The sequence below is a fragment of the Ctenopharyngodon idella genome, chromosome 10 (assembly GCF_019924925.1).
Source record: "Ctenopharyngodon idella isolate HZGC_01 chromosome 10, HZGC01, whole genome shotgun sequence".
Classification (NCBI taxonomy): Eukaryota; Metazoa; Chordata; class Actinopteri; order Cypriniformes; family Xenocyprididae; genus Ctenopharyngodon; species Ctenopharyngodon idella.
Window position 1 is genome coordinate 44,306,106 of NC_067229.1, and position 23,811 is coordinate 44,329,916.

The window sequence follows — 23,811 nt, forward strand, 5'->3', positions numbered from 1 at the left end:
TGGCTCTTTTAATTGACTTTTATTCTGGAAGAAAATGGTTCAAGCTTCTGAATTACCCCTCGCTGTCCGAGTTCCAGGCACAGGCTCAAATGAGACCGTGCATAAATCATGAACACGGGAGACGTTATAGTCCACAAAGCGTAATGTGATTAAATTCAGTTTTATGTGTGTTCACAGTGAGCTGAATGCAAACGGCTTTCCCTCGAAGGGAAGAAGATATGCATTATTAAAACATGCAAATAATCCTCGTTCACGCACCTGTAGGGCAGGAAGCAAACAGAGGGATGAATTCGTTCCTCTTCTTGTGCTTTTTTCGGTTTAATCACGAATCAAAATTCTTACCTCAATTTTAGTTTCTTGCACAGTTCTGCCATAATTGTGTTTCTTGTGAGCGTTTCCTACCTTCTGTGACCATATGGTAGGCCTACGTGTCCACTGGCGTGGGAAAAAACCCTGCGCATATTCTGGAGATTTCGCTTTGGGAGCTTGCCTGCGACTGCGTAAAGTCTACTTTTTAATACACGGTCAATAAAATCCGTTATTTACAATATATATGCACAATTAAACGACGTAAACTTTATTTTCATATGCTCAAATATACATAGTGTTAGTTTAATAGGTTTTTATTAATCCAGCCATACTAGCACTATATTTTATTTTTGACAACGAGGCTGTGAGAGATAGCCTACAGTCAGTGCATTCAATGAATGGTTAACATCATAGCGATTGATTCATATCGATTGATCAGCTGACGAAATGTCTTTCCTAAAAAAATGAATAAAATAATTCAGTAGGTAGCCTACACCATAAACCAGTTTTGTAAGTCTATCCCTCACAGCATCGTTTTAATCTTCATTCAATTCAATATGGCATCTAGGTCTATGAAAGTGACCGAATGGCATTTAATAGGCCTAACTAAATAGTAATATTTACCAATGTGACATAATTTCCCCCCAACCAGTTAAGCACATGGGTCGGCATATGTCAAGTCATGACATCACAACAGGTTTGATAATGTTAAGCCTTGCATCCGAAATGGCATACTGTATAGGTAGGCCTATACATTTGTTTTGGAACTTGCTCCATGACCATTAAAAAAAGTACATTCTATATAGTATGACTGTGTGCAGTACAGGTGCTGGTCATATAATTGGAATATCATCAAAAAGTTGATTTATTTCACTAATTCCATTCAAAAAGTGAAACTTGTATATTATATTCATTCATTACACACAGACTGATATATTTCAAATGTTTATTTATTTTAATTTTGATGATTATAACTGACAACTAAGGAAAATCCCAAATTTAGTATCTCAGAAAATTAGAATATTGTGAAAAGGTTCAAGATTGAAGACACCTGGTGCCACACTCTAATCAGCTAATTAACTCAAAACACCTGCAAAGGCCTTTAAATGGTCTCTCAGTCTAGTTCTGTAGGCTACACAATCATGGGGAAGACTGCTGACTTGACAGTTGTCCAAAAGACGACCATTGACACCTTGCACAAGGAGGGCAAGACACAAAAGGTCATTGCAAAAGAGGCTGGCTGTTCACAGAGCTCTGTGTCCAAGCACATTAATAGAGAGGTGAAGGGAAGGAAAAGATGTGGTAGAAAAAAGTTGTAACACGGCAACAATTGTCAGTATAACACTATGTTATATTACTCTGAATAGGTATAGGGCTAGGTTCGACTCTTGGGAGGATAAAAATGAAATTTGGGCCAAATGGTATGAAGCAGGTAACAGCCAGCACATTTATTGCACATATAAACAGAAAAAAAAAAATAATAGAAGAAACAAGTTAATACTTTGCTGTATCGTCCCAACACAACACTGCTGGAATGGGAAAAATTCGATATTTAGTCCAGGTTGTGCATAAAAGGTCCGAGAAAGAAGAAAATAAAGTAAAGAAAAGAAAATGTCCAAAAGTCCTCCTGGTTCCTTCGCAAGTTGGTGAGTGGTATAAAACGAATGTATGTATAAGGCCTTCTTTTCCCTACTACCCGGGTAGTGTGTGTAAAATGACAGCTTAGCTGTAATTGGAAAGAATCCCTCGATGAAGACAGGTTCGAGTTGAACGTAAACAGTAAGGCCTTCACAGAATCACAGGGTCTGGCTAGCCATAGCTCACATAAGCTCACAGTTGATCAGGTCACCGGATGGAATCGGGCAACAACAAAAAAACAGTCTACACAAAACAACACAATTCAGAGTTAATATCTCTTAAGATTCACATTAGCTTGTCACAACCTCCATATGAGTAAATAAATCGTCAGAAGCATTACTCACAGGCTTCACTCACATGTGTTAGCTTAGCAATTTAACATCAAGAAACGTGAGCACAATAAACGCACGAATACATCTCTGTTTAACACGCAGGTTGATCATCTGCATCTCAAAATACTCACTTTTCACATCTAAATCATCTTTTCCTCCATATACACAGGGAACATCATAAAATACATTTAACAGGAATAAAATCTATCTGTTTCCCTGATCTTCGTTTGCAAAAGGTGTATTGAAATACAAAACCATTTTCAATAAACATCTTTTAACTCTGACTGTTTTTTTTCATACACTAACATATATACACTTTTGTTTTTCTTATCATTAAATCAGTTTAAAACACATCAACTTAACATTTCTGTTAACGCAGAAACTCACCAGAGTTCGCAGAAATAACTTCTCAATCAACATCAATGTGAATTCGATTTCCTTTTGAAACCCATGAACATACTGCAATTTATATGAAAAGTTTACACATTTAAACATCAGAAAAGTACTTTTGTGAAGTTATAATTATAATATTTCAAATGCAGCGCTAAATCACCTCGTGCGTACCAGCTACGATCAGTCTCCTTCTCCTAATCTTTACGTCTCTATTAACCAGATCATACAGTGGCCCCTACAGGAAAACTACAGTACTGCACTGAACTTGTATAACACTGCGTAAAACTCTAGGGGGTTACAAAGTGTACAAGCAATAGGGATAACCGCACCCTGGAGAGGATTGTGAAACAAAACCCATTCAAAAATGTGGGGGAGATTCACAAAGAGTGGACTGCAGCTGGAGCCAGTGCTTCAAGAACCACTACGCACAGATGTATGCAAGACATGGGTTCCAGCTGTCGCATTCCTTGTGTCAAGCCACTCTTGAACAACAGACAGCTGGACTGCTGCTGAGTGGTCCAAAGTTATGTTCTCTGATGAAAGTAAATTTTGCATTTCCTTTGGAAATCAGGGTCCCAGAGTCTGGAGGAAGAGAGGAGAGGCACACAATCCACGTTGCTTGAGGTCCAGTGTAAAGTTTCCACAGTCAGTGATGGTTTGGGGTGCCATGTCATCTGCTGGTGTTGGTCCACTGTGTTTTCTGAGGTCCAAGGTCAACGCAGCCGTATACCAGGAAGTTTTAAAGCACTTCATGCTTCCTGCTGCTGACCAACTTTATGGAGATGCAGATTTCATTTTCCAACAGGACTTGGCACCTGCACACAGTGCCAAAGCTACCAGTACTTGGTTTAAGGACCATGGTATCCCTGTTCTTAATTGGCCAGCAAACTCGCCTGACCTTAACCCCATAGAAAATCTATGGGGTATTGTGAAGAGGAAGATGCGATATGCCAGACCCAACAATGCAGAAGAGCTGAAGGCCACTATCAGAGCAACCTGGGCTCTTATAACACCTGAGCAGTGCCACAGACTGATCGACTCCATGCCACGCCGCATTGCTGCAGTAATTCAGGCAAAAGGAGCCCCAACTAAGTATTGAGTGCTGTACGTGCTCATACTTTTCATGTTCATACTTTTCAGTTGGCCAAGATTTCTAAAAATCCTTTCTTTGTATTGGTCTTAAGTGATATTCTAATTTTCTGAGATACTGAATTTGGGATTTTCCTTAGTTGTCAGTTATAATCATCAAAATTAAAAGAAATAAACATTTGAAATATATCAGTCTGTGTGTAATGAATGAATATAATATACAAGTTTCACTTTCTGAATGGAATTAGTGAAATAAATCAACTTTTTGATGATATTCTAATTATATGACCAGCACCTGTATGTATGAAATTTGGATGTAGCCTACTACATCCGCCATGTCGTCACTGTCATGTGACCTACAGCATCAGTTGGGTCGCTTCACCGACATTCACAAATCCTCTCCCATGGCCTCATGGGATAGTAAAATGTCCATCGAATGCACACTTTAAAATCTCAGCGGGAGTATTAGGTCCTCCGGTTACTTTTCGCCTATACTGTTTTTTGAACACTATGTATTTGGACATACTACTCTCCTGGCGTACTGTTTTTTGCATACTATATAGTAATGAAGTATTTGATTTTGGACCCAGGTGTGGTCATGTTTATTCTCACATTAATTTTCCCCAGCTAAATATATTTATTTTAGGAATCAACACAATCTGGAATTTTGTGCGAGGTGAAAGATTTCGCAACAGGTTCAGAAAGCTGCTTGGTTTTTAGTGTACTCATTCATTTCAAAAGGATGTCTCCTCTTAACAGGTGAACAACCTTTAAAATCAATATTATCTGCCATAACTAGCAATTTGTTGTCTGGATGTGAATGCAGCAGATACCAGCTGTCCTCAACTGCCATAAAATCATTAGCAGACCAATGTCTGAACCTACCGTCTAGGGTTGTAAAGTTTCAAACTGTGTTCCACCTCAAAAATTAGACTAAAAGTCTGGGTAGTGATCTGGGGTAAATTGTGGTGTCGCTGTAGTGACGAGTGCCATGTGACCGGGCTTTATTGTCAGCCCCTATGGGAGAGCCGGGAACAGTGAAAGAGCCTGACCTTTTCCAACCAGCACGAACCGACAGCTCTCAAAGCCACCCGACGGGAACAAACGCCCCCGAAAAACACAAGACAATGCTAAAATATTGGCAAATGAAGAGGCAGGGACTGCGCTCAAAACATGTCTGTGCACTTGCGTAGAGTTTGCTCTATGAAAACAAGATCTAAATAGACTTCACAACATGACCTTTCATAACAGCTATGATATGAACTGCTATAATAGCGACAAGCTTTGAACTTCTGTGTAAAGTGCAAATCAGCTTTCCTAACGCAGGGGCTGAATTATCCTGCTTCTGACCTCAAAACTGGGAGTTACTGTGATAAATAGGTCACAAAATCTCAGGTGTTTTAGCGTCTGATGGCTGTAAACAAGAAAGATGTGTACCAATTATTGATTTGGTATTAGTTAGTAATATTAGCGACTGGATGCTATTAGCATGAGAAACTGGTTAACCTAACCATTAGCATCTGCAGGTACACTTATTTTCAAAACACTTCAAGGGCACATGTTCTACATTTTTGTAGCATTTTACTTTTTGAAAGGGTTAGTTCGCCCAAAAATGAAAATTCTGTCATCATTTACTGACCCTCGTGTCGTTCCAAACACAAGATATTCGTTCATCTTCGGAACACATATGAAGATATTTTAATGAAGTCTGAGAGCTTTCTGTCCCTCCATTGACAGCTACACAACTACCACTTTAAAGCCACAGAAAAGGTAATAAAGACAAAGTAATCGATGTGACTCCAGTGGTTTATCCTCAGTTTTATGAAGCGATGCGAGTGCTTTGTTTGGGGGGGAAAAAAACCCCATCATTTACCTTTTTATTTACAAAATATTGATCTGCAACGCGCATTCACGCAACAATGTCAGACATGCTTCATGGTGCTCTCGTGAACGTAAATTGGAGATTAATATTTTGTAAATAAGGTAGTAAATTATGTTATTATTATTACCCAGGACACATGCGCAAACAAAGCATTCGCGTCACTTCATAAAATTGAGGTTAAACCACTGGTCACATGGATTACTTTGTCTTTACTACCATTCTGGGGCTTTAAAGTGGTTGTTGTGTAGGCTGTCAATGGATGGACAGAAAGCTCTCAGATTTCATCAAAAAGATCTTCATTTGTTTTCCGAAGAAGAACCAAAGTCTTACAGGTTTGGAATGACATGAGGATGAGTAATTAATGACAGAATTTTCATTTTTGGGTGAAATAACCCTTTAAGCATTTTTCCAGAAAATCCCACAACGCATAATGATGCACCATGATTAGCTTGTATTCTGAGCTCATGTTTAATTCAGTCACTTTTTACCACAGATAGGCTACCATTTTAGGACAAAATAAATGGCAATTAATAATTCATGGTAAATCGTTAGCCAAATAATTACATTACATTATTTGATCTGCCATGTAGAAAATTTCTTTACATGTCAGATTAAAAATGTCACTCATTTTTCTGATGTGCATCTCTAAGCCAGGCAGCTGTATTTCGGCCTTTTTGAAATATTTTAGCGTGACAAATGATGTACAATTTGTTAGATTAAAGAGTGCGACACATTTTACCTCGGTCTTTCTTAAAGTTCAGTACAACCAAAGTTTGAAAGTTTAATTAAGGGCTGTTTATGTGATTTTTCTCTGTCCCCCACAACTTCAGCATAAATGATGCTGCTTGATGTTGGGCCGGTGCCTGTGGGTAGGACCACATACTCGTGGGACATTAAAACGAGTATTTCAACTCTTGTTCATGCTTCAGCTCTTATTACAAGCTTGATTAAAACTTCCTCCCCTGAGACACTCCCGCTAAGTCTTGCAAAAATGTTCTCTTGCCTGGATTTAAATCTCAGTACAGACAGAAGACACGCAAAATAGCTCATAATCAGCATCACAACACGTTTATTTGCAGAAATAAATACCATGGTCAGTACAGATTGTGTTGTATGGATGTCATCGGAAGAAACAGCCAGCAGTATTTGAATGTGTTTTACTCCTCATTGACTGAATGTGGAGTGTGCAGAGATCAACACTGACAGAGCTTTTGTTTGTCCAGAGCTGATTCGCCTGTTGGATCTCTGATGGAGGCACTTGGTTGTTTCAGAGCAGCATAGTGGGAAAGTGTCCGTGCAGTCTTGAAGTAGCATCTCGATTGCCTCCAGCTGGCCTGGAGACTTGAATCGCTGAGTCGGATGTCAGTACCCAGCTGCATATCCTCCCTTACGGGGGTCTGACTCAGCGCTGAGGCCAGCACTGTACCGCACTACGGCTTGAACCACTGCGCCTGTGGACGCCAACACCTCCGTAACATGGTTCTTCTGGGCAAGACCCTCCAAAATGGCCTGTGGGTTGAGTGGGTTGTGCTTAGCCAAAACAACATGTGAATTCAGAACAACCAAAGAAAATATCAAGAAAATATATGGGATATATTTCAGTCCAACACTGAAAGAAATTGCTGTTACAAAAATTACATTTTGGGGTAGAATGTGACCAATGATAAGTGGTTACACTCAAAAACACACCTACAGAAATATACAGAGCTACTGCAAAACGGACGTTCACTGTACTGTAAGTGGTAGTCTTTTTTAGAAAGTAAAATTTAAAAGAGAAAAAAAAAAGAAAAAATAGGGACAATTTACAGTGTGAATAATATGTAACCCTTTAAATCAATAAAAAGGTGTATTCTGAACTGTATACACTTTTCTAATTACAAGTACTTTATTTTTGGAATCTGATTACGTAATCCAGATTACATAGAATCAGTTACTATTCAGCACTGCCTACAGCACAGATGAGAGGTGTGTTGTACATGACCTCAGCAATTTCTTATCATATTGTTAGAATGACACCTGTATTACTTCACTAACCTTGTCAAAGTCAGGCTCTACCTGCGTGGTGTTTGGACTGAGTTGATTATGAATTCTTGGGTCTTCTATCGCTTTCTTCAGGTCATATTCGAAGAAAAGTGCATTTAGGATCACCTGCGCAGAAGATGTCAGTTATGCATGAGGTGATAAGGTTTGAACTATGTCCAGCACAACTTTCTGGACTACAATAAAATGAAAATGCACCTGGGCCACTGCTGTGGTGATCTTTGTTCCTCCAGAGGCTCCAACTACCATTTTAACTTTATTGTATTTGTCTAGCAGGATGGCGGGACACATAGAAGACATGGGCCTTTTATCTGAGAAGCAACAGGGTTATCAAACAATTAAAACAAAATCTTCACTAAAGTTCATGGCTGTGTTTGAAATAGCGCTTAATATTTGTAAAAATATTATTTAACACAGCAAAATGGAAAGGTAAAATGTTGATCTTTTAAACTTGTTTGTATAAGTCAAGAAAAAGATGTTAAAATAATATTATTATTGTAACATCTCATTCATGACATTCAAACGAGTTCAAAAGATCAAAATTATTATTGTTATAATTATTATTATATTTATATATTAAATTATTTACATTTAAAATATTTATTGTATTAAATACTATTTAAAATTATTTATTTAATATTCAAACAATATTTAGGTATTAATTTTGTAGTCCATTTAGAGTAGTAATTTTGAATACTATATTAGTCAAAGGTGAGATATAACACACAACAATTTTTACTCTAACTAGTGTGGTTTCTTTTATCATATTGTTGCTTTTATAGAATCTGTAAGTCACGTTTTACAGTGATTTTACCACCAGTAATGATATTAAGACTGTAAAGTGCAATGCAAACTGTATGAGTAGTATGGTAGTAGGCTATTGCCAATGGCTGTGATCATGTTTTCTCACGTGGGACAATGAAGTTGTTGGGAGATGGAGGAACTCCAAAGTTGTTGGTGATCAAGGGAGAACTGAAGTCATCCATCTCGTTGTTTAGTAAAATTCCTGTCGAATTTGACATAAACTTGGAGCCAAAACTGGGAGAAAAGAAAGATGCCATTTACAAATATTAAAAGTGATTATCCCAGCTTTTTTGTATATTACCTTTAGCTGTTTATGAATGTAAAAGGTCGGCAAAGTTTTAAAGATCAAAGTACATGATAAAGTGAGTTATTGGCTGCATCCGAAATCTTAAAAATGCTGCCTTCAGAGGATACATTCCAAGGTAGGAAGGCTTCAAGGCACATCCAAATCCAATGTTAGCTTCACTTCCTTTCTCCTGAGATACCTTCATCTGATCAATTTTTGAAGGCAGTATAGATGTGTCCTTCGCTGCCTTTGAAATCCCACAATTCTATGCATTCCATTTGATGACAATTGAGCTAAAAAATAAATATGGCATCTGAAAGTTGTGGTTGGTGGTCAGTTTGTGCGTAAATGTACGTTTTTTACCAACATTTTCCACTTTTGATGTCATTTCTAGTAGGGATGCACCGATACCATTTTTTAAGGACAGAGTACAAGTACCGATACTTTTTAATAGTACTCGCCGATACCGATGCCTATACATTTATTAATTTCTCTCTCTCTCTCTCTCTTGGTTTTCACCCAAATGTTTACGTCCACTTAAGCCATAACCTACTGTATTTACGTGAGATACTCCACACGATGGACATTTTGACAACTATTTGTGCATTTGACCATTCAGGCGCGAGGAGAACTGATCGCGCGCTGTCTGAGAGAACTGGGATCGTGCGCAAGAAAGAGAGAGAGCGCGCTTCTGGTCTGTGTCATTCAGCGCGATTCCGCCTATCCCGCCTTCATTAATCGATAACGAATTGTGATTGAAAGCATGCAGTTCACAATGTGTGTGTTATCATCATTAATTTGAAGTATTTCCACACCTCTGAGGCTGACACTGTTTCTGCTGCTGCCGCCGGTGTCTCTGTGTGGGAAAATTCTGTCAGTTACGTCACGTGAGGTATCGGTCTTTGGTATCGGGGGTATTTTTACGAGTACGAGTACAAGTACATGAGCTTGGTATCGGCCCGATACCGATACTGGTATCTGTATCTGTGCATTCCTAATTTCTAGTAATTACTATTGTAGTAATTAAACATTCGATTAATTATCACCAAAGATCTCTCTTTTTTGCTGTAGATCAGTAACCCGTTATGCTACCTCAGAAGCCTGTCCGAAATCAGTTTTGTGAGATACCTTGTTGCCTGCAAAATCATTGCCTGATAGGGCAGCGAGGCAACAGGTCAGCTGTCTAAGCTTTAGGACGCAGCCATTGTCTCCCAAAAAAAAAAAAAAAAAAGATTCTGAACTGTCTGAAACGAGTATAAAGACAGTATTACTTTCTGCACAAACCTACGTTTTGTAACAAATTTGCATAATGTCAGCCCAAATGGTCTTCATTGGCTGCCCACAAACAACATCTACTTTGAATCACCCTCAAGATTTGTAGTTCTGAGGCCTGGAAGACTTCATGTTGTCGACACGCCGAGAAGACGCTGTTTTCTGCACGGCAAATTTTCTGCACTCCACTTTGCATGCACTTCCAATGGATGAGGACTCGGGCTCAGATTAACACGGTAAAACCAACACCATTTTTACTGTTCGTATAACTGTATACAAGCGCTGAAGAAGCCTTCTGAGCCAAAATTCAGAAATGGTAAAAGGCTTTTAGTTTCCGACACGCACTGTAAGAGGTAGACCAATCTCAACAGACTGGGCCATATGACCAATCAGAGCAGAGTAGGCTCTCAGAAAGGAGGGGTTTAGAGAGACAGAATCCTTTACTTAATGGTTTCAGGCACTGAGAAAAGAGCTGATGCTGCAATGTATACAATGAGAAAATTAAAGTGTTTTTTGACCTTGGATGCATGTCAACCTATTGTAGAAGACATCCTAAACAAAATTAGGAACCTAAAATGGGAGCTTCCTGAGTAACCTGGAAAGTCACTAGCATAATAGGAGCACTTTAAGTAAGCCAATCATAGGATAATTCCCCTGAAATTGTAAAATTGTAAATTGTAGCTAAATAATGACTGAATTTTTGATGCCTATGTTGGAGAAAACATCTGCTTGGCAAAGAAAAAAGGCAAATGCTCACTATAGGTTGATGGTGCTGGTGGCGGCGACCGCGCTGCCGTCTTCTGCCACTGCTGACACGTGCGACGTGCCGTGATTGTTGGGAAGGTAGAACTCGGGTTCATAGTAGCTCTCTTGCTGAGTGGTATTATCTGTGATCTTCTGGAGTATCATGTCAGCATAGCCCTTCGAGGTAATGTTCTGGATGAACTGCCAGAGAGAAAGAGGATCACAGATCATTATTGCGGCCCTGCTGGCGGCACAATAATCTACAGCTTGAAAGAACAGCTGATCAAAAGAGTGAACGCACAATGAGCCGTTCAATAGTGCACTATTTTCATGCTCTGTGATTAGTGTGAGATACAGCATGTCGGTTTCAATAAAGGCTTTGATCACAACGAGAGAGGCTAACATATGCCAATGCCATCTGTGTCAACCTGAACAGCTGCTGAAGATACATGTGAGAATTATTACATTAAAATCATACATTTTGGTTTAGAGATATTCTGCAACTTAAATACAACAGTTACCCCAACAATACAATTTCTGTCATCAAGTAATTTAAAAACCTAGATATTTTAAAGAACTAAATTAATATCGATCCAGTCCAAAACAGTGTTGTTATGGTTAAAGGGTTAGTTCACCCAAAAATGAAAATAATGTCATTACTCACCCTCATGCCGTTCCACACCCGTAAGACCTTCGTTCATCTTCGGAACACAAATTAAGATATTTTTGTTGAAACCCGATGGCTCAGCGAGGCCTGCATAGCCAGCAATGACATTTCCTCTCTCAAGATCCATTAATGTACTAAAAACATATTTAAATCAGTTCATGTGAGTACAGTGGTTCAATATTAATATTATAAAGCGACGAGAATATTTTTGGTGCGCCAAAAAAAAACAAAATAACAACTTATATAATGATGGCCAATTTCAAAACACTGCTTCAGGAAGCTTCGGAGCGTTATGAATCAGCGTGTCGAATCATGATTCGGATCGCATGTCAAACTGCCAAACTGCTGAAATCAAGTGACTTTGGCGCTCCGAACCGCTGATTCGACACGCTGATTCATAACGCTCCGAAGCTTCATGAAGCAGTGTTTTGAAATCGGCCATCACTATATAAGTTATTTTGTTTTTTTGGTGCACCAAAAATATTCTCGTCGCTTTATAATATTAATATTGAACCACTGTACTCACGTGAACTGATTTAAATATGTTTTTAGTACATTAATGGATCTTGAGAGAGGAAGTGTCATTGCTGGCTATGCAGGCCTCACGGAGCCATCGGATTTCAACAAAAATATCTTAATTTGTGTTCCGAAGATTAACAAAGGTCTTACGGGTGTGGAACGGCATGAGGGTGAGTAATAAATGACATTATTTTCATTTTTGGGTGAACTAACCCTTTAATTACAACTAAAACTATTAAAAATGATTTTCGGTAATTGAAATAATGCGAAAACACCAAATGAAATTACTAAAACTTTAACTAAAATTAAAAATGAAAACATATACAGGTTTGGAACCACTAAATGATGACAGAAAGTTCTGTTTTTTGAAGCAACCAAAAAACAACAATGAACAACTTTCATAGTTCATAACTTACATCAGAGATGTTGAGAAATTGTGGATCCCCCAAGACGCTCCTTTTTGCATACGCAAACCGGAAGGCCTCGACTATGCGATGATAGGTGAGGATTTTATTTTCAGTGGTGGAGACACTGTCTGGACTAAAGTTGTAACCTGAGGAAAGAGAATGAGAGCTCAGTTAGATTCACTACATTGATTGCTCAACCATGATAAACTGCTGTCATATGAATGGCTAGAACTGCCAATCATCAAGATGGCTGCCATAGAAAGGTCTTCAGAAGCCTGATGATAGATTTATGCGAAGAAATGATTGGTATATTTTTTATTGTGATGTCAAGAAAGTCAAATGTAACTGTTGTGTTCTTCTTATCAAATCTGAATATGCAGAAGCACAAATGAGATGGAAAATTTCAGTTCTTAAAGGGGACCTATTATGCCCTTATTTTGTTTTTGGGGTCTACGAGATGTTAAAAAAAAAAACACATTGTTTTTCAAATATTTTACATTGTTGCAGCACCTCTCTTCCCAGTCTGTCAGTAACGCTCTGTTTAGTTCCTGTCTCTATGAAGCCCCTCCTTCCGAAAAGCACAGTGTGCTCTGACTGGTCTGCTGCACCAGTGTGTTGTGATTGGTCAACTGCTTCGAGCATGTTTCGAAAATGTCACACCTCTTACCATAACAGCGAGTTTCAACAGACTACTAACTAACTCAACCAGGCTTTGCCCCTTTTTTGAGTATGTTTTGGGGGGGAATATTGAAATGAGGGATATTGTGATGTGTTCATTCCCAGAGGAAAACTCAAGACTACAATCAAGGCATTTTAGGGAGTTTTAACAGCCCAGATATCAGATACAGAATAACTCCCTTTGGGGAGACTGTGTTCTTTGTAACTTTTCATTTTTCATGTTCAAACAGCAACATACACACTACAGAAAGTTGAAAATGTAAAAAAGCATAATAGGACCCCTTTAATTCTGCTGAACTTTCTTCAAAACATCTCATTACGTGTTCCACAAAAGAAAGTAAGTCAAATGGGTTAGAAAATGACATGAGAGTGAGTAAATGATGACATGATTTTCATTTTTAGGTCAACTATTATTTTAATGTTGGACAACTGACCCAGTTTTACTGTCTGAAAACATCTCAAATTGTCTCGGCCATTCATGCCAGACACGTCTGTTTGAAATAATTGAACAATTATGAGAGTTTCGGCTTGGAAGATGTTTCATAACTTCTGAATAAATAAAGCAACATTGTGAAAAAAACAAGTGCTAACAGTGTTTATCGACAGCCTTGCCCTGTCTGGCAGCAACTTAATGACTAAGTATCTCATCAGTAAAGCTACGGAGTGGGTGTTTGAAAAAGACCAAGACACAGAGCCGTGGAGAATGTCCAGCTCGCCGCAAGAAAGCAAAGCTGATGAATCTCAGATGACAGGCTGCTTCAGAGTATCCCCTGCTGGAGGAACCCCAAGGAAAGGGTCGGAACACGCTGACTGCATAGATTTTTCCATGCTTGGTTTGTGTCCAATTAGTGGCAAACAGCCCACGTTAGTGTTGGTGTGGGAGACAGGAGGACAGGCATGGTGGAGTGAAGGGTGGAGGGATTTTAATAGCTAATGGCAAAAAAAAAAGTTAGGAAGTTCTGAAGTCTCATCCTCCCCTGACACCGTTCCACATGAGGACATGGTTAAGAACATTAAAGATTGACTAATGGTCATTGTATAATCAGTATCAATTGGATGCTTCCTCTCGCCACTAAAAAGACCAGATTAGACCGGCGTGAATTTTCATGCTGGTCCACATTGGTTATATGGAAGCTTGTTTCTGCCTCAGAGTAAAAATAGTTCACATTGTAAGATATAAAGTCACACTGTGACATATAAAGTTGCAGTTGTGAGCAGGGTTAGTAGTTAGAACTATAAAACTGAAACTAAAACCATAAAAAAAAAACTTTCGTTACCTGAAATAAAATAAAAGCTAAAAATTAAAATAAAACTTAAAGTTCACCCAAAAATGAAAATTTTGTCATCATGTCGTTCCAAACCTGTAAGATTTTCGTTCATCTTCGGAACACAAATGAAGATATTTTTAATGAAATCTGAGCGATTTCTGTCCCTCCATTGACAGCTACGCAACTAGTTATTTGACGCTTCAAAAAGTTCATAAAAAAGATCATAAAACTAATCCATATGAATTGAGTGGTATAGTCCAAATTTTCTGAAGAGACACAATCGCTTTATATGATGAACAGATTTAATTCAAACTGCCTCTAAAAACACCAACGATTTAGAAGAAGAACAACATAGTGACGCTGTGTATGTAGATACCCATACAGTAACATAGTGCGGCCCAGATCCGGTCCACATCTGGTACATGTGGATTACACACGGACCAAATGTGGGCCGGATCTGGTCCCACACTATGTTGCTGTCAGGAATCCAAATTTCTGTGATGCAAATTTATGCTTAGTAAATACAACTAAAAAACACCCTAGTTTAGGCTGTGTTATTTAAATTGTAGTCTATACATTAAATGTTCCAATTTCAAGCACAAAAAAAAAAACAGTGCCCGGGACTGTCCAGTGGTTAAACTCTGCACCTACCGCTCAGGATGTTGAGCATCAATGTGAGGACTGGGCCACTGGCAGGAGCGTTTGGTGCCACCATTGTGAATTCACCCACGGTAGCGCTGGGGGGGTTTTCATCCAGCAAGGGCTTGTAATCTCTCAAGTCCTCCAGAGTAATAATCCCCTCTGCAAAACACAACGACACAGACGTCCATATGACGCATGATTCTAAGCAACTTATCAAACCTACTGAGTTATTGATTTAGTCATTAATAACCAATTGTGTGTCATCCTTCAACACCTCTGCCTGGGTGGACTATTGGCAGCACTGCAGGAATTAGTGGGTTGTAAAATATTTGGAAATCAATGAACCACAACACCTCAGTCACAACAGAAGCTTAGAAACTGCTTAGCATCTTTAAAACACTAATATGGGCAGTCAAGTACATCTGACATGAAATGAAAGATGTGGCTCTATGCTTAATGTGGTTTATTATAGCACACTGTAAAAAAACAAACAAAAAAAAAAACATAATTTTTACAAAATAAAACTGGCAGCTGTGTTTGCCAGAATAATTCTGTAATCCAACAGTTCTTTTCTGCTGCTACTAAAATCTGTTTTGTACATTTTACATATAATGACAACCACCATAATAATAGTGGTAGTAAAGGGAAAACCACGTGATGAATCAAAGTTCAGCACAAGTAGTTTTTCCACAAGCTGATTTACATACTAATATATAGAAGCTGAGTCATGCACACAAATACAAAACACCATCATGGTAACACACATGACACTCAAATAATGCAATAAACATTCGTTTAACAACATAAGATTTAACATAAAAGCCAAATAGATAACTGATAACAAAAAACTAAGATACATAATTATTAAAAAAACATCAAATGTGAGGTGTCACACAGGGAATTGTGGGAATGTCAGTTTACGGTTTTTCACTGTAAATTTTTATTATTATTATTAAATTAGTACTTATTTACTGTAAAATTACATGAAATGTTTTTCTCCGTATATAGTATGGGAACTTACTGTTAACCAATTAACAGGTTTTTACTGTCGCATTTTTTACAGTTAAAATTACAATCATTTTTTTTACAGTGCAGAATGTATTCCTGGATCAACATTTTAGTCAACCAATCGAATTTTGAGTTGGATTAGGGCTTGAGACTTCAAGAAACTTCTTTTGTGTTGGCTAAATCAGGGGTTTTCAGTCCTCCAAATATGATAATGCAATTTCATTTTTACAGACCCATTAATGCAGTGTTTGATTACCGGTCAAATGTTTGGAATAATGAAGATTTTTTTCATGTTTTTGAAAGAAGTCTTATGCTCACCAAGGCTGTACTTTTATTTGATCAAAAATACTGTAAAAACAATAATATTATTGCAATTTAAAATACTGTTTTCTATTTGAATATATTTCAGCAGCCATTACTCCAGTCCTTCAGAAATCCTTTCAAAACATTAAAAGTTCTAGTGAGTAAATATATATTTTAAACTGACATTATTTAAATTGTATTTATGCAGTGTGTGCATAAAAAAAACTGTTGCTTTTGAATGCAGTTTTGATTTTTATTTCTTTCTGTTTACATATTTTACAGATTTCCATGGACCCTTTTCCACTGCGTGGTACGACTCAATTCGGCTCGGCACGGCACGGCTCAGCTAGGCTCGCTTTACTTTGGCTCGGTTTGCTTTTCCACTGCAGTTTAGTACCGCTTCAAAGTGGGTGAGATTATAGACTTATCGTTATAGTTGTGCTGCCTCTACTGCCGTTTGGTTTGGTGTCTCGTGTCACAAATCCAATGATGCTGGTAGTGACTAGGGCTGCTCGATTTATCGCAGGATATACGAGAAATAACATTGAACTTAAACGCGATTATCGCTTAAACGCGATTCTTAGTGTGATTATGAAACCGCAAAGGCTGTGATTGATTTTTTTTATGCACAGCTTGTCAATGAAGTATGGCTCCAAATGCTAATCCATCTGAAAGCACTACGAGTTTGAGTCACTTATAATGTACATTTGAAAAAGCAACACAAACATCTTTCCAGACATGAGAAGCATTTATTAACATCTTGCCCAACAAAAGACAACATTTAATAACATGTTTTTACTCCACACTCACTTCATAACGACAGTTGAGCGTCCTTCTGTGAGATGATGTTACACAGAATAAGGCAGTCGTGTGTTTATTAGTCATGTTTAATCAATCTTCTGTTTATTCAGCTAAAGCGATATGACGCGTGTTATCTTCTTCTGCGGCAGGGCATATTTGGAGTTTCTGCGCAAGAGCGCCCTCTGGCTTTCAGATGGAGAAGCATTTACTACTGATCACAGAGCCCTACAGCTCTGACAAGCTGCGCATAAAATAATTGCAGCCTTTGCCACATCGCGTGCGGTTTAATTGCGATAAATCGTGCAGCCCTAGTAGTGACGATTCTCTCTGACCAATCAGTGATCTGCAGTGTTTAAACGTCATATTTTAGTATCAGTACGGCTCGCTTGGAACCTCACCCGAGGTGGTATTATTTAAAGTGACCCATACAGAGCCATACCATGCAGTGGAAAAGCACCATTTGAACTACAATTTCGATTTAGTCTATTGTCCAGATCAGTAACGCAAGTTTATGTAATCAGATTACTTTTTTTCAAGTAACGAGTGAAGTAACACATTACTTTTAAATTTACAACAAAATATCTGAGTTACTTTTTCAAATAAGTAATGCAAGTTACTTCATTTTCCCATAAAAAGTAACTGAGTAACACAATTAGTTACTTTTTAAGAGAGTAACACAATATTGTAATGCATTACTTTTAAAAGTAACTTTCCCCAACACTGGTCCAGATTTTTTATGAGCTGGTGATTCCAAATAATGGATAGACAGACATATGGGCGAATAAAAAAAACCTGCAGCTTGGATGTCCCTCACAAGGTTCTCAGCGAGCGATCCGTTGTAGAACGCATCTGGCCCATTCTCTGCTATGACCTCGTAAGTGTCTGCCAGTTTTGTAAAGGTGATGGTGTCATTTTCCTGCAGGATGTTTCCAGTGGAATCGCAGAACACGGAACTAAGAAACCAAACAGTCCGCAGAAAATTTATAAAGCTAGTGTATAAAAGTAGATATCACATATCACACATTACATTATATAAAAAGAAAAATTATTTAGTGCACCTTGTTAAAAGGGCTAAAAAAAATATGGATAGATTTTTTTGTATGGTAAATATCTTGGTTGATAATATCCATTTGTGCTTACCATAACATCTTATCATTCATAATGGTATTTCTGTTTGATCTAATGGCACCGGCCAGTGCGCTGCCAACAGGAAAGCCGTTCCTGGCCAGTTCTATGCTTGGTAAAAACAGATCTCTCCATGGAAGCTTGCCATGCCGTTTATGGGCCATCTCATACCCCCGAATCTCTCCAGGAACAGCGACGGACAAACCACCTGTAGATGATTTTTATTAGAAAGATAAGAAATTTATTTGAAAGATATGAAAAATTCAAGCTGAGTAATAAAAATGCAGCATTTCCAGACTATATAAAAAATATCACCAAATGCACTTGATGACAGTATGTTGTTGTGACATGTCCATGTGCACACTGTACTGAGATACAGTTTATAGTTGATAGTTTTTGACGCTTATCTCTCCATGCTGGCACCGTATCACAAGGCCAGTCATCATGAGAATCCTGTTTCAACAATGATTTCCTCGGTTTATGTAATGTAGTTAATGACTACCTTTCTGGGAAAGGTCTGTACTGTTTCCAAACATGTCTCTGGTTGCATTTGCAGGGGCTGTCTCACGTGCATTGATGGTTTCGACTTTTCCTGCAAATAAATAAATAATTAAATATATATATATATATATATACATACATACACTCCCATACATATTAGTGCTGTCAATCGATTAACAAATTAACTAATTAATCACACATTTTTCTGTAATGAATCGCGATTAATCAAACCTAACAAAGTTTTAAATATATTTTTATATTGTAATGATTTCACATTTAATCTCCAAATTAATGTAGAAACAACATAAAAGCAGTATATTTTAAATATTTGATTTAACAGGTAGGAAATAAGTTAAGAGTTAAGAGCAGTGAGTGATTTTCTTTTTTCTTTTGTTCTTTAATTAAAGCTGCAGTCCGTAGTCTTGCCTCTTTGTTGCCATCTCTGTTTGAAACCTGCAATTGCAGTTGTTTGCGGAATTATTATCTTTAAGTGCATTGTGCCTCGGTGCGACTCCCCAGCATGGATGAATCTGATGTTTGCTGTCAATCACCACATCAGTGTGGATACTGTACTTTGGTCTTGGAAGTATGACCAAAATAAGAATTTTTACCGGAAAATGTCATCTGAACAAGTAACATGTCTGCCACTTTTGTTCTGACCAGCTGAGGGGAAAAAAGCATTATAGTAAATTGCGCTGCCAAAGGTGATTAAATCTAACGATCGCTTAGCTCATAAAACGTCAAACCAAGCAAATTATTATTATTGTTATACTTTGTTCTCAAATTGTTAATGTTAACAACATCAGCATTGCGTGACTATGTGTATTTAGTGTGTATTAGCGTTACCTGTGTAGATCTTATCACTAACATTAATTTGTCATACCATACAATCCGCCATCAAAATGATAAGTTTAATTGCAGCTGCTGTGAGAAAAGGCTATAAATGATCTGTCTCACATGTGATATAGCCTACTAGCTGGGACTCGTTTACAGACATGACGCAATGACACAGAGACAAATGTTGACATGCTCGATGTTGATTTTTTTTTTTAAGAAAATGACCGATCGTTTCACTAGATAAGACCCTTATTCCTCGTCTGGTATCGTTTAAAGCCCTTTGAAGCTGCACTGAAACTGTAATTTTGACCTTCAACCGTTTGGAGACCATTGAAATCCACTATAAGGAGAAAAATCCTGGAATGTTTTCATTAAAAACCTTAATTTCTTTTCGACTGAAGAAAGAAGGACATGGACATCTTGGATGACATGGGGGTGAGTAAATTATCAGGAAATTTTTATTTGAAAGTGGACTAATCCTTTAACATTAATGGAAGACTGTAGCAAGTTTATTACCCTACTGTCACTTTAAGACCTGCCACACATGATGTGGATCTGCATCCTATTTTCTCACAACTCTTTACGTTTATTTAAGACTTTATTTGACTTTAAGACTGTACTTATGAGGATACTCGGGGAAAAAAAACCCTGGCATTTTGGCATAATTTTATTTGTTTTGTTTTTTTGTCCGTTCAAGCGCGAAAGAGAACTCAAGTCGTGTCTGTCCGCCAGTTTTGCCTCTTATCGTGCTTGAATGGTTTAATATCACTTGAATGTGAATGATAGCATCATCATATAGCTAATATGCTAGCTAAAGAATGACGGGAAAAACGGATGCTGCGTTAATTGCGTTAAATATTTTAACGCGATAAACTGAAGAAAAAAAATTAATCGCATTAACGCGTTCATTTTGACAGCACTAATAAATATAATAGTAATAAAATTAGATCTTTAAAGAAAACATGCACATGAATTCTTCATATACACAGACACTGCAGACTGATGTGTCAGGTTGAATCAGACAGGTAATGGTGGCTGCATACCTGTTTTGGCATCATAAATAGTGAAGAAGAGCCCTCCTCCGATGCCCATGCTGTGGGCATTCATCAATCCCACGCACAGCAGAGCAGCGATGGCAGAATCTACAGCGGAACCACCTCTCTTCAGGATGTCCCTGGAGTGCACACAGAGAGGGCATTTGGCATGCAAACCTGGGTATGATCATTTTAAATCAAAATGCGACAACAAAAAAAAGTGTTTGCTGACAAATGCCACAAAAAATATTTCAAGAAAAGTGAAAAAATGTGCGTCGACAATTTTATTTATATTTTATATATAAATATAATATATATTTTTGTTATATATATCCATGCATGTGTGAGTATTTATATATACATAACAAATATACACAGTACACACACACATATATTATGTAAACACAAACTTTTATTTTGGATGCGATTAATCACGATTAATCGTTTGACAGCACTAGTTTGCAATAAAAGTTATGTCAGAAATTGTCCAAGAAAACTAGTTTTCCATAACATAAAAAGTACAAATGTGCAGTTAGTAGCCTATCTTAAGGATCTCTTTCTACCTGATGTGACCTTTAAAATGATGTTCATCAGTGTGCTTCGATTCACTTACATAGAACTTAATAGAATTTAGATCTAAATCAAGTAGATTGTTAACTGGCGTGAGGGCAGGGGCAACCTGTCACTCACATGAGATCGACCAATAGCAAACCTAAACCATCCAATGACTCAATCAATTCCCAATGGACAAAATCAAGTCCCACCCTAATTTTTTTCTTGTTCGAGAAGCTGTTTCAATCAGATGTACATCACAATAGTGTAGAAAAGACTATTCCAGCGTCTGTTTAATGCCGACTTTGAAAATAACTTTTGTTGGTGTGAGTGAGGATATATTGTTGATGATTCAGCTAATAAAATCTCTGGCGTAAATAAAACAGGTTCATTTTTAGGTTAACAAACCAAACATATTTACAGTGTGCTCCTCATATGGCCTTTGCTGTTTTATACAGTAATATAATTTCTGATGAGATTTTAATGAATTAATTTTGTTTCAGCTTCAAGATTCATAGATGGCAAAAAGTGAATGTGCATTTAAGGAGAACAGATCTCAAACCTGCCGATCTCTGAGCATGTCCCAGCATCTGCTGCCACCGCTGCCTTGAAGTAACCAGTTTCAGGTTCAGGAGAGACTTTCTTTCCTTGAACGGAAAAGAATACGGCCAAAAACGTGCCAACTGCAGCCAGCAGCAGCAATGTGAGGCCCAGCACAGTAGACTTCTGCACCATTTTCCTGCAACATGCATCAACATGTGTCTAGTTAAACTGCTTGTTTATGTTTTTAAATCACCTTATCTGCAAGCAATCAAAGAGTTCTGAAACTATGGATTTGACAAACATCATCAAGTCAAACTGAACGTGAATTACTGATTTTAAACAGATTAGATTAGTTTTAACTGCTAATTTGAAACAAACCATGAACTAACTATCCCAGAGAACAGATAAGATAACATCATGTGCATTCTCATATAACCATGACCTGGTCATATTAACTTTTGCAATCAATGATTATATAATGTAAGTTATGCTTAAAGGTGCCCTTTAACCGCCTCTAACTGTTATGTAACACATCATAATTCATAAAGCAGAAATACAGTAATCACTGTCAAATGCATATGAAAAATTTCAGTCAGGATTCAGGGCCCATTACAGACTTACAAATGACTTAGCTTCTGACCAAGGCTGCATCTCAATACTAGTTTTACTTGATCTTAGTGCTGTGTTTGACACTGTAGATCATGATATCCTCTTAGATCGAGTACAAAATTACACTGATATTCAGGGACAGGCATTAGATCGTACCTATCTGACTGTTACCATTTTGTTTATTTAAACAGGGAATTATCCAAGTTAACATCAGTAAATGATGGAGTGCCACAAGGGTCTGTTTTAGGACCTCTGCTTTTTTCAATATATATGCTGCCTCTTGGTAATTTTATTAGAAATCTAGTCTCTACTGTTATGCCGATGATACTCAGTTATATATTTATTATATATTTATTTGATCAGATGAAATTTCTAAATTATCCAAGTTGACAGAGTGTGTTAAAGATTTAAAATACTGACCAATAATTTTCTTCTATTACCTCAAGACTGAGGTATTACTTGTATAACAGTAATAACTGTCATATGCATATACGAGGAAGTTAATAAGAAAGCATATCTTACAGCTGGGGATTGAATACACTTACTAACATTTTCTGCTTTCTTGCTAAATACATAGTCAAGACATATTTGCAACAATTATGCATTCAAAAAGCATGCAATAAATTGTTCTCTGTTAGTATTCCTCAGAGGAAATTGTAGCTAATCATGATTCTCCATTGATTCTATTTCTAGTATAGTTTTTATATTAAAAATGTAATGAATTGTTCAGTCGATAATTTGTACACATGCTTATTTGGTTCCCAGTGTAAATCAACCCCTGATTCAAAAAATGAGTACTATATAAAGAATTACAAAATGCATCCTGGCTCTTTCGTATTCTACATTTTGTTGCTTAATGTAGCTTTATGTATGCCTGCCAAAGGCAGCAAAATTTCATACATTTATTATTTGAAAACTTGGAATAAAAAATGGCTTGTATGAAGTGAAATCCTCCTCAGAAAAGCGCCTTTTCATAGTTTCAAAGCTCTGCTACTGTCCACATTAAATCCTGTCAGACTGTGCTGTGTGTGGGAACGAACTGCAGCACATCTCAGAGAAACCTGCAGTGCCTGCAGCCAACAAAATTAAACCCACCACACAAGAGACTAGAATTTTCTCACACACAGAGAAAAGAGCAAGAGATTGTGTTATTTCCTCCTACAAATCGCAACAAAAGAGTAAAAATTACGATCCTCTGAGTTAAGTGTGTGTACCAACATAAAAGACACAACAGTAAGGATGCTGTTAATATTTTTTATACAAAAATGCTTTGCTTTGTGTGAGAAAATAGTTGAAGCTCTCATGATGATTCAATTAAATTCATAACTGATGAGTTTAATGTACATTGTGATTTGAGTATATGGAGTATCACCTACCTGTAGACTTCACAGGCCTCTTGTAGAGTCTCCTATAGAATGAGCCTCCTTTCCTCAGGCTGACGGAGCCAACGCTGTGAACCTCTGGCTCTCAATGTCTAACTATCATGAACATCAAACTTTAACCAAATCACCCTGTGAAATCATCCATA

At 37.6% G+C, this 23,811-nt stretch overlaps 1 protein-coding gene and 1 long non-coding RNA gene across 2 annotated transcripts; both read right to left on the reverse strand.

The window, feature by feature from the left end:
• Positions 1-1,243: 1,243 nt before the first annotated feature.
• Positions 1,244-2,966, reverse strand: LOC127521285 (uncharacterized). The gene is made up of 2 exons (XR_007932318.1): positions 2,667-2,966; positions 1,244-2,190 (listed from the first exon to the last, which is right to left on the reverse strand). It is a non-coding gene; the product is annotated as an uncharacterized LOC127521285 (long non-coding RNA).
• A 3,729-nt stretch (positions 2,967-6,695) lies between these two features.
• ggt1b (gamma-glutamyltransferase 1b) lies at positions 6,696-23,811 on the reverse strand. Its single transcript, XM_051911233.1, has 13 exons — positions 23,660-23,811; positions 21,694-21,870; positions 20,589-20,719; positions 18,710-18,799; positions 18,223-18,415; positions 17,875-18,035; positions 14,980-15,129; positions 12,392-12,528; positions 10,803-10,990; positions 8,594-8,721; positions 7,882-7,994; positions 7,678-7,791; positions 6,696-7,152 (listed from the first exon to the last, which is right to left on the reverse strand). Exons 2-13 carry the CDS (start codon positions 21,864-21,866, stop codon positions 7,006-7,008), a joined length of 1,725 nt encoding a protein of 574 aa, XP_051767193.1. The 5' UTR covers positions 21,867-21,870; positions 23,660-23,811; the 3' UTR covers positions 6,696-7,005.